Source organism: Cricetulus griseus, chromosome X (genome assembly GCF_003668045.3).
Source record: "Cricetulus griseus strain 17A/GY chromosome X, alternate assembly CriGri-PICRH-1.0, whole genome shotgun sequence".
NCBI classification, from domain to species: Eukaryota; Metazoa; Chordata; class Mammalia; order Rodentia; family Cricetidae; genus Cricetulus; species Cricetulus griseus.
The window spans coordinates 115,445,366-115,456,780 of NC_048604.1; the positions used below are offsets into that span (position 1 = coordinate 115,445,366).

At 39.9% G+C, this 11,415-nt stretch overlaps 1 protein-coding gene across 1 annotated transcript; it reads right to left on the reverse strand.

The window, feature by feature from the left end:
- Window positions 1-3,084: 3,084 nt before the first annotated feature.
- Window positions 3,085-10,511, reverse strand: Dynlt3 (dynein light chain Tctex-type 3). Its single transcript, XM_027433282.2, has 5 exons — window positions 10,367-10,511; window positions 8,306-8,347; window positions 5,880-6,003; window positions 5,225-5,302; window positions 3,085-4,858 (listed from the first exon to the last, which is right to left on the reverse strand). The coding sequence occupies exons 1-5, from the start codon at window positions 10,394-10,396 to the stop codon at window positions 4,782-4,784; spliced, it is 351 nt and encodes a 116-aa protein (XP_027289083.1). The 5' UTR covers window positions 10,397-10,511; the 3' UTR covers window positions 3,085-4,781.
- Window positions 10,512-11,415: the final 904 nt, after the last annotated feature.

The following is an 11,415-nucleotide window of genomic DNA, read 5'->3' on the forward strand; positions in this document are numbered from 1 at the left end:
GCAATTCCAACTCGGGCATATACCCAAATAATGTACGTTCATGCAACAAGGACATATGTTCAACCATGTTCATAGCAGCGTTATTTGTAATAGCCAGAACCTGGAAGCAGCCTAGATGCCTCTCAACTGAAGAATGGATAGAGAAAATGTGATACATTTATACAATGGAGTACTACTCAGCAGAAAAAAGCAATGGAATCTTGACATTCGCAGGCAAATGGATGACACTAGAGGGAACCATGCTGAGTGAGGTAACCCAGTCACAAAAAGACAAGCATGGTATGTACTAACTCATATATGAATTTTAGGCATAGAACAAAGGATTACCATCCTACAATCCTCTTCACCAAAGAAACTATGAAACAAGAAGGATTCTAAGAGAAAAATGAATGGACCCCTGAGAATGGGAAGGGGCAGGATCTCCTGAGCTAATTGGGAGCATGAGGGTAGGGCAGAGGGAGCTGCCAGAATGAGAGGAGGAGAAGAGGAGGGGACAGGAGGAAATGGAGGAGCAGAAATGTTGAGTCAGGGGAAGAATAGAGGAGAGCAGGATGAGAGATATAATAGAGGGAGCCATTATAGGTCCGAGGAGAGATCTGGCTCTAGGGAGATTTCCAGAGATCTACAAGGATGACATGAACTGACAATCTAGGAAATAGTGGAGAGGATAACCTAAATGTCCTTCCCCTATAATGAGACTGATGACTACTTTATATGCCATCCTAGAGCCCTCATCCAGTGGCTGATGGAATCAGAGGCAGACACCCACAGATATACACTGAACTGAACTCTGGAACCCAGTTGCATAGAGGGAGGAATCAAAGATCAAAGTGGTTGGGACAAGGCTGGTGAAACCCACAGAAACAGTTGGCCTGAACAAGGGGGAGCACATGGACCCCAGATTGCTGTCTGGGAGGCCAGCACAGGACTGATCCAGACCCCTGAACATGGATGTCAATAAGAAGGCCTTGGGCACTCTATGGGCCTCCTGGTAGTGGATCAGTATTTTTCCCTGGTGTAAGAAGGGACTTTGAGAATCCATCCCATGTGAAGGGATGCTCTTTTGAGCCTGGACACATGCGGGAGGGCCCAGGATGATGTGGTGGACTTTGGGGAGCCCCCATGGAGGGCCCTACCCTCCCTGGGGAGCGGAGGGGGGATGGGGTGGGGGTGGTGGGGTTGGGGAGGAGGGGAGGGAGAGGGAGAAGGGATTGACATGTGAAGCAAGCTTGTTCCTAATTTGAACTAATAAAAAAATTTTTTAAAAAAGTTAACAGTTTAACTATCTCAATCCGTTTAATTTGCTTTATGCAAAAATATGGATTCCCCCTTTCTTCTCCATAATTTTTCTCTTGTCTTCTTGGTGGACACTGCGGCTTTCTTTTTCTGTTTACTTTTGAGAGCCTTCTTAAGGACCTATACAACACACTATGTAGCTAGGATCGCCGCAAACTTGCAGTCCTACTGCTTCAACTTCTGCTGTGGAACCCCATACCTGGCCTGATTTTCATTTTTGACATAAATTTATGCATCATATTGAAGAGCAAAAACATTATTTGCCCTTCCCCTTTATGAGCCGTGCTATTAGTTCTGTAGCACTGAGCCAAAGAACTATTCACATGATAGAAGCACAAAAAAGTGACAGATGTTGCTAAATTGCCTCCATAAAAAACCTACTAATGATTCATAGGACATTAATTCTGCTAAGTATCTGCTCCTTATTAGCATGGTGACAACTGGGTGGCAGCTGCACCCAGTATTGACTTGGTCTTGAGCCCACACTGTAGTGGACTTCAGTCCCTGCTCTTTTCTCATTGACAACTGGTAGAATAAATATATATGACCAGATTATACAGTCAGTGGAGGTTCTAGGAGGGGCTGCTAGAAGCCTAGAGCTACCAGAATCTATGAAATTGAGCCAACCTAATCTTGTAGTTTTCTATGTACATAGTCATCTATTCCTATAACATTCTTGATATTTCTTTCCTCCTCCACTCCTGCCTTCTTAGGGAGGTGGAGGGGCTTTGACTCCCTTGATTTCTGTATTTGGCTTCCCAGAAGCAGTATGCTCCTACTTCGTCTGAGTGAGAATTATCATACTGGAATTTAATATGAGAAGACCAGTTGCCCCAGGAAAGTCCTAAAGAACAGAAAGGTAATAGCTTCCTATTGTTCCATTGTTCTCATCTCCTAACTGATTCACAAATAAGGTAGGGGTCTGGACGTGATGCAGCACACCTGTAACCCCAACACTTTGGACAGATTTCAGCACATGAGGATATAATTTCAATTCATCTTAAACTTTGCTTTGAGATGTGCCATAGAAGAGACTTAATCACTTCTCCCTAAACAGTCATGTTTTCTCGTCATTTTTTAATGTTATCAAGAATATGCAACTATTTTTACTCAGAACTTTAAATGCAGCAATAAGATCACTATAAAATGCAATGATGGATGCAGGCGGTGAAACCCATCCAATGACTCATTAACACCCAACTTGGGAAGGACAGAAAGTGCTCTTTAATGAGATGTTGCCACAATTTAGGCAGTCTAATAGGACTTCACAAACACAAAATTATAGCTCTACAAAACATCAGTTAGTGCTTACACTAACTGAATTACCCGTGTATTAGAGTATTACATGCAAATACTCTAATTTTACTTAAAGTCCTGATTTTTTACAAGAAGTAACAGCTCATTTGCAATTTGACAAATAGGACAAAATTAATTTCTAAAAATAACCATTAAAGGTTCATAAATAGTTACATAATATATTTCACTAACTTAAAAAAACTTTGTGCTTAAAATCATAAATAAAATGCTTGAAATAGAAGCTATCCATTGTATTCTAATGGTAAAGACTAGATTTGGGTAGCAGTATTTTTGAGACATGGTTTTGCTAGGTCTGTCCTCACACTGTTGATCTTCTTGCTTCAGACCTGTGTGTACATGAATATATTTATTTTTGTAATATATTTATGTGGCCCCACATTTGTTTCCCTCCTCCATTCATCCTGCTTGGAATTGGTTAAAGTAAGCACAATCCTGATTTCTTGACCATAGAATTAAAATCAGAGGCAAATGTACAGTACAGTAAGATAATCTTTATTATATTTTAACTAGGAACAGCAAAGAGCAAGCTCACGAGGTATGATTTATTTGAAAATGAGGATTCAACAACAATAATCAGAAAGAAGCCTTAACTGCACAGATAGTTTGGTCACTATTATAATCTCCAGAGGTACAAGAGCCAGAAGCATAAAGTAACATAAAGGTAATGACAAGGAATTTCTGATGTGCCAAAAATCACAGATCACTGCATTAAACTCTATCTTTGCATTCTTGCCATTGCAGTTATTCAACAAAATGTCAACCATGCAAGTAGTACTCATACAAGGATCCCATCTTAATATTGTCACCATTAATAGTAAGCTTTTCTTTCCCCTAAAAATTCAATAAATCGTGGTTCTAGTCCTTACATGGATTGGGTGCCAGTGGTGACATGTAAAATTCATTTCATTTTCAAGGTTAAATGGCAGATTGGCTTCGCATTTGGTGGCCAGCTGTGTACCCTACTTTTTTTATCACCGATTTTCTTAATAAATTTAACTATATTTCATAAACCCTGAGATATTAGATAACCTGCTAATGATTGTTCGCTTTTAATGTGTAGCCTACTCCACTCAGTCCTAACTCCACATAAGTATTTTAAATTATGCACACACAGCTGTGACTAACACAATGATAAAATTTGTTATTTGTATAGCTTAGACTACTGATAAGGCCTTTAAGTAAGAGTTGCATATTTTATGTATTTTACTTTGTCAGCGGCAAACCTTAAAAATTATATCTCTAATTTTGTCACCAATTAGTGATTTCCTTTTGGTTAGTTCTCCATGAAGGTTGAGAGTCTTTTCCTTTCTTTGTCGGCCCTTCTTCAGAGATACCAGTTTTCCAACTGAACAGCTACCAAAAGAAACTTAACACGAACACCATGTTGAGAGCTGCCATGCCTGGCAGAGAAATATGTAGAATAAGCATTCATTAGATAATGTTCCTCATGGAATGAGTAGATTGTAAGGCAGTTGTTTGAGTCATATACTGCTGATCACATACTTAACTAATTTTGCTTAACCAGGAAATCTGGTTATCATTTAATTCCACCTCAAGTGTAAATGCAAGAAACTGACATAAAAAAAAATGAATTGGCCAGTTCTCTGGAAAAGGAAACAGCTCAGTCATAGCTGCTACTATAACATTAGATGCAGGTGGTGAGAGGTGTCAAAATTATTTTCCATGGACTATTATATATAATTCAATGAAGGGAAGAAATTAAAATAAATAAGAAGGTATCAGCTAATTCATGTCATTTTCTCTGCACTGATCATTGCAGTTGTTTTATTCTCATATTTATTTATCCCTGTTAAGTTTTCTAGTTTAAAGATGATGTTGGTATCTAAATAGATTTTCCCATCTCTGTGGGTGCATAATGCTAATGAAATTCTTGTATAAATATAACATTCTATTTTATGTCAGTCAATATTTCTGCATTAATATTTGGCTAACATTTGTGTCTTTAGGTGAAGCTGTATAGAATATGAGATAACCTGCCAAGTTCTTATTTATTAGACTTTTGCTTACAATATTCAGTTTTTTGCTGATAGCTTTAAAGCATATTGCACACTTGTCATCTAGCACATTAATAGGTAATTATCACTCTTTTTCGAAAGTACACACTCACAAACTTAAGTTAATGGCTTTAACCCAGTCTATTTATCGGGTTACAGAACAATAGCAACTGCAAAAACATTGACGATGCAGTTCATGGTTCGGTTCTCCCATCTTACAGTACAGGTTCCTGAAAGCATACAAGAAGAAAAATTGATATATCAGCAAAACATCAAAATTATCAGGCACTAAGTACACACAACACACACACACACACACACACACACACACACACACACACACACACACAAACACACACACACACACACACTCGCACTTGCACGCACACATGCACCAGCACGTACACACATTGCTTTTAGTAATATTTCCTCTAACATGTTGTATCCTCACAATGGTTTGAAATCATACTTGTGAATACATCCAAAGCAATTCTATTCATACAGTGTTTTTCAGACTTTAAGTAGAGCTATGTAATAAGTCCACACTGACTTTGCTGGAACTTTGACTCTGGGTAAATTCACTGAGAGTCTCTCACCATCAGATGTTGTATCCCAAAAACATGAGCTGGCTGTATGAAATCCATAAGCGCTCCTCTGGACCACAGCACAGGTCACTACAAAGAAAGTCACAGAATGACACTTACTGTAAAGGGGAAAGAATCAAGGTTGAAATATTTGCCTTAGAACTCTAAAAGCTGAGAAAAGCAACATAATTCAAAATAATTCAGCTAGTAGACTAAAATAGTCTCTTATTTTGAATATTCATCATCATGATCTTAACTTCATTGCCTCAGCCCTTTCATGAACCATTACTATAACTGCTAGCAATTGTACTGCGGAAAAATTCCCGATCAAATTGTGTGTTCTATTTCACTTTTGTACTTGGTTTGTGCATCTTCACAGGCCTATATAGAGGCAAGAAAGGCTGACAGGAAGACAGCACTGAAGGGTCTCAGTGGACAAAGAGAACTGATGCTACTAAGGGAAGACAGTTTAAACTGCTTTAGACCAAAAGACCTCCAATTTTACATTTCAGCATGTATTACATTCAAAGGGACAAGTCAGAAGTTCTTCATACACTATTAGTATTCAACTATAGAGCCTGTCATTCAGATAGATTCTCCAAATTCAGAGAAAATGAGAAAGATAAAGGTAGAAACTAACGAGGAAGGACACTGAATCAATACTTACCGATGTACTTATACGCTTTTCCCAGCTTAACCAGATGTGCTAGGGATTGCTCCACTATGCTTGCAGTCCACTGGTTAATGTTGTTCTGATTATAGTCCTCACCTCCTAGGACTTCATCAACACACTAGGAGAGAAAACAGCTCCATTAGACCCAATGAATCAAATTTTACATATACCAAAAGAGAAATTTGAGGCACAACTCTTAAAGGCATAGCAAAAAACATGCGTCTACTAATTGTCTGGTGTGCACTGTCTCTAACTGCTTCAAAGTTTTCAAAAGCATTTCCATAATTAAAGAAAGGAGAATGAGACGAGTACGGACTAAAAGAGAAATGACTGCAGAAAATCTGGAATTCTCTAGGATCGTCTGCAATGTTTGAAAGCAGTACTTGTACATCAATCCTTCCCAGTCCCTCAGTGGAAATGAATCAGTGCCATAGAAAGGTGACTCAGGAAACAAAGACAAAGGATAACACAAACATGGTCCCCAAGAAACCTGTCCTGAGCCTGAGATTTCTCCTAAGTGCCATCTATTTATGTAAAGAACTCAAAAGTTCGGTTGGTATCAAACTGTTTTTAATTAAATGGCTTATATTATTAACCACATTCTCAGTGATCTTTATGCTCTAAAATGCATCTAGTAGTGCCTGTAATCCTAACATTTGAGAGTCTGAGGCAGGAGTATGACAACTTGGAGGCCATCCCGACTATATAACAATTCTATCTCAAAAAAACAAAAGAAACAAGAAAAGAAATAAAATGCATCTAGTGGTTTGCAGTACCACTTACACACACACACACACACACACACACACACACACACACACACACACACACACACACAGAGTTTAAGAAGCAATTAATTACTTGTAACTCCAGATAACATGTCTACCACTATTTCTTGCTGTATGAGCTATAGGCATGTGTTGAACTCCTATGATAGGTGAAAATTTAGTCCACTAGCTCCCTTCCAATTCCTTCTCTCAAAATAGAGGTTTCAGTATATTTACTTCAACACATTTACACTGACAAACACACATTTCTTCCTCAAGCTTTACCGCTCCTTGCACAAGCACACACTCGCATCCACACAAATGCCTACCATTCTTGATCTCTTATTTCATCCATCATTCCTTCCTATGGAGATGGAGTAAGTTACCTGGCTGCTGAGTGATCAGCATTGCTCTACCATACTCATGCAAGAAAACCACATTCCTAAGCATCTTGGACTTGGGTTTTCATTTCTCCTTCCATCTCCACCCAGACCAAAGAGACACATTATCCCGTCGCTCTGCTGACTCAAACTTTCCTTTGTGTGCTCACAAAGCCACTATTGCAAGTTCAGAACTGAATAGGGGCTAATAATAAAACATGATAGTCATCAACCTAGTTTTATCTACAATAAAGGTGGTGTTTTAGTCTTTCAAGTGAACACTTTTGTCTTTTCATATGGTTCAAAACGTGGGTAAGGGAAATATATTTAAGTGGTTCTTCCTAAGACCCAACATCTTTTATTTCATGTCTACCATCTAAAAACAGTTTCTCTTGACAATTTACTTCAAAAAATAAGATTTTTACCTGTGCCTTCCAATTGCTCTTTCTTGTACTCTGACATTGTGACGGTATTGAAAACATTTGCATTTTAGTTTAATAAAAATAGTCCTAAATACATATTTACATAATATAGTCTAAATATTTTAAATAGCTAAATGTTCTAATCCACAATTCTTCAACTATTAAAATATAGCAATGGTTTTTGGTGCTGCCTAGCCCTGAGATGTCGAGCTGGTCCTACTCACACAGGGTCAGGCCAGCTGAGCTCTGGATAAAATGATGCCCTTAGAGCACTTGTGCAAGGTGAATTGGTGGCACATATGCACACAATGCCCAGAAGGTGGGGCCAATGCAGCCCAGACAGAACTCAATCAGGGCTTGCTAGGACATAGGCCCCAAGAGCCACACCCACAACTAAAGCAAGCCTTGTGGGCCAACTCAGCGTTTTTACCTATGATTTGGCAGAGTTAATGATGACTCTGGGCTGTAAGAGTGTTCTTAAAGTACCTCACCGCCAGGGTAGTCTATATTAATAACCTCACACCCCAGGGGAGGCTATATTGATAACCACAGGCTGGTCTATATTGCTAACACTAGAATCAGTAAAGGTCCTTAGCTAAAATTGATTCAAAAAAGAGCTTCTTTACTTTTTGCAGACTTGAAACATTGTTTCAGCATGTCTTTCAGAGAAGGTCCAAATAGGCCTCCCTGAATGCAAGAGACCACACACACACCCCTACAAAGAGTGAATAAATATTTTAAATCTTGGTGTTTGATCATTAATATTTCTAGCTTTGACCTGAAAAATCAAAACCTGGATATAATTTTTTTCTATCCACACAAGCTTGGAGATAACAGCAAATATAACTCACCTCTTTGACTATATTATGTGCTTCTTCAGCATTGAAGCCAACCTAAAGAGAAAACACGATAAAACTGCTTTCAGTAAGGCTTCCCTTTATTTATAGATATGGCGAGATACAGGATGCCCTCAGCTGGCCTAAGAAAGTGATAGTGACAGAAGACCACAGTGCTAGGGACATCAGGTCTCCTGAGTTGCTAACCCTGCTCCCTGTAGTTTCAGATTCATTATGATTGGGCAGGCCATACGCAAATACCATTTTGAAAAGTGCTTTCACAACAGCGCTTCTAATGAACATTCTAGATAATCATTGCATTAGCAAAGCTCAAGAAATTAGCAGGCAGTAGCTATGATTTCTATTGTGTGCTATCAGTATACAGGAAATCATTTCAGGTAGATCAAGTGGCCCATAAAAAAAGAGTATGCTAAATTGTCATTGCCAATTTTATTTTCAACTGATATGAGACAAACCCACTGCTTTTCCAAATTAAAGATTATGGCAATACTCTGCCATTCAAAATAATGTCACTTTAATTGTATAAGTTGGTCTCTCATTTTTGGGGTAGCAGCTTGTTACAATCGTGGGTTAATTGCAATTTTCAATGATACCTAAGTGTCCTTAAGTGTAAAATTAGGTTACGTGATAAGAACAAAATATAAACCAGGATGCTTTAGTTAATATATGATTTCCAAAAGCCATTATGCAACTTAAAACTAGTTGAAATAAGTAAATTCTAAAGTTATGTTTTAAGTATAGATTTTTCATATTTTAACTCTACTAATTATCCTATAAAATTTCCCACCCCCTACAAACTTAGAGGAGCTTTGAAAAGAGGTCTCATATTTTAGACCTGTTATAGTCATTTTTGCTTCAAAATCACACCCAAAATTGGCCTAAGAAATAAATGATGCACATTTCATTACAATTTGGAATGTTTAGTTGGCCAGGAAAACACGAATAATGTATGTTGGTTTTCCATCTTTTTTTCTGGTGCTGGGGATGGAACTCAGGGCTTCTAATGTGCTAATCAAGCACTCTACCTATGAGCTATCTCTCCATTCCTATTTCTTTTAAAATTACATGTATTTAGGAAGTAGTGCAGAAAAGATTCCCTTGCACCCTTGCTAAGAGGTAAATCTGAGAAAGAGCTAACCATGTAATTTGGGGGACAAGTCCTTAATTCTAACTTTAGTATGTGACTGACCTATACATATGCATGCTCTCTGCAACACAGATTCTTCTGCAGAAACTCACCCTTTGGACAAGCCCTTTACAAAGATCATATTACATTGTGCCTGCACCATCTCATCTTTCATTTTCTTGTATCACTCACCAGTGGCTACCACTGGACAGAAAATGTCTGTCTACTCCGTCCTTGTAAACTCTTATAGGTTGTGGGGCAATTCAACAGGCCTCATCCTGAAATATGGGCTGAAGTGTAAAGTCAGACACCTGGGTTCCAATGGAACATTGGTCACTCCTAGCAGTTTTAATTTAGGACCTGTCACTTGGTCGCCATGAAAAGTCAGAGTTCCCATCAGTAACAGGAAAATCACTGACATCATAGAGTTCTGGTGAGGCTTAGGGAAACCTGAATCAGTGAGCAAGGGCTCTTAATTCTTAAAGCACTTCCTCTAGTCGTGCCTGGGGAGAGTTCCCAAGACCAGAGCCACCTTGCAGCACCGGCGGCTCAAGGAGACCCAAAAGGGTGGAGGAAACAGAGAAAAACCGGTTTCCCAGGCCCAGATCGCAGACGGGCGGGGCTCGCCAACGCCCGCCCAGGCACCTCAAGTTAGGCCTCCCCCTTACACCGACTGGGTCCTCCTAGACCCTGCAGACTGCCCCCGAGAGCTTTCTGTCACCCAGGCCATCGCGATGACCAATTAGCCCACCCTCAGGCTTTCAGGGTTGGGGAGACAGAGAGCCGAGGGGCAAGAAAGATCCCGGTCCTGCGGAGCAGACTCAGGTTCACGGGATTCCGCATCCCAACTCTGCAAGCATTAAGAGACCACCCGATAGCGTCCCCATAACCAGGGCGAGGGGCGCTTCCCGGCTCTGGAGGGGCGGTACCTCGTCACAGGGCCGGTGGTACTCCTCCATGGTGGCTTTGGCAGTCCCCGGGGGCGGAGCAAAGCTCTGGTCGAGAGCTCAGCAGCGGCTCACAGACCTCCCATGAGGCCCCGCCTCCACTTCTGGCCCAGGGCTTTTGTCTACGTAGGCCCCGCCTTTGTGTCGCACTGAAGCAACCTTCCAAGGACGGGAGGGGGTGGGGGCCAAAGGTCAGGGGGGAGGGGCTTTGGTTGAGTTGATCCTCTTAACGCAGCTACGGGTAGCTCCTAGGCCTAGAATGCACATCTGACCATGCCTGTCTTCTGAAAGTAAAGAGCTGGAACAGCATCTGTGGGGATTTGTTAGGGTGACCTTGTGTCAGCCAGGCTAGATTCAGCACAAGTGATTTAGGTATCACTGCTGTGGTCCTATGCACACAATTTTCATCCACAGCTATCCAGCAAATGAATGTAGCAAGTGAACAAACATCCGAATTCAATTTTCTCAAATGGTAGACAATAGCCTCTATTTTGTAACTAGTTATAAGGATCAAAAAGATACTCTACACAACTAAAGTTGATGCTCCTCTTCTTTCAAGACTTTTTTTTAAAAAAGAAATATAAAACTTTTGAAACAGGAGCAAATGCCCTAAATTGAATTATAAACCTTAGCAGGAGCACTCTGTTTACATTTATTTTAGGACTACTAAATTGTGGCTGATTCTGAGATTTTCTTCAAATTCCAAGTAACTGAGATTTGCACTCCCTTTGTCCCCGTATTAAAGATGCAGCTAGAATGCAGAGATTTTCAATGACTTGCCCAAAGCCTTACATACAGAATGTGTTAGAAGAGGTCTATCAGTTCAAATACTATATTCTGATAGCAAAGCTCAAGGGCTTCAACACTACTGTGAGTTTCCTGTTACTGCTATAATAGATAACCACAGATACAATGGTTTAAAGCAACAAAATATCATTTCATAATTTTCGAGGTATACGTGCTAACCACATCCACAAAAATGCTTTTTGCCATGCAAGTTAACTAGTGCATTCCCAGGGTCTGGGATTCAA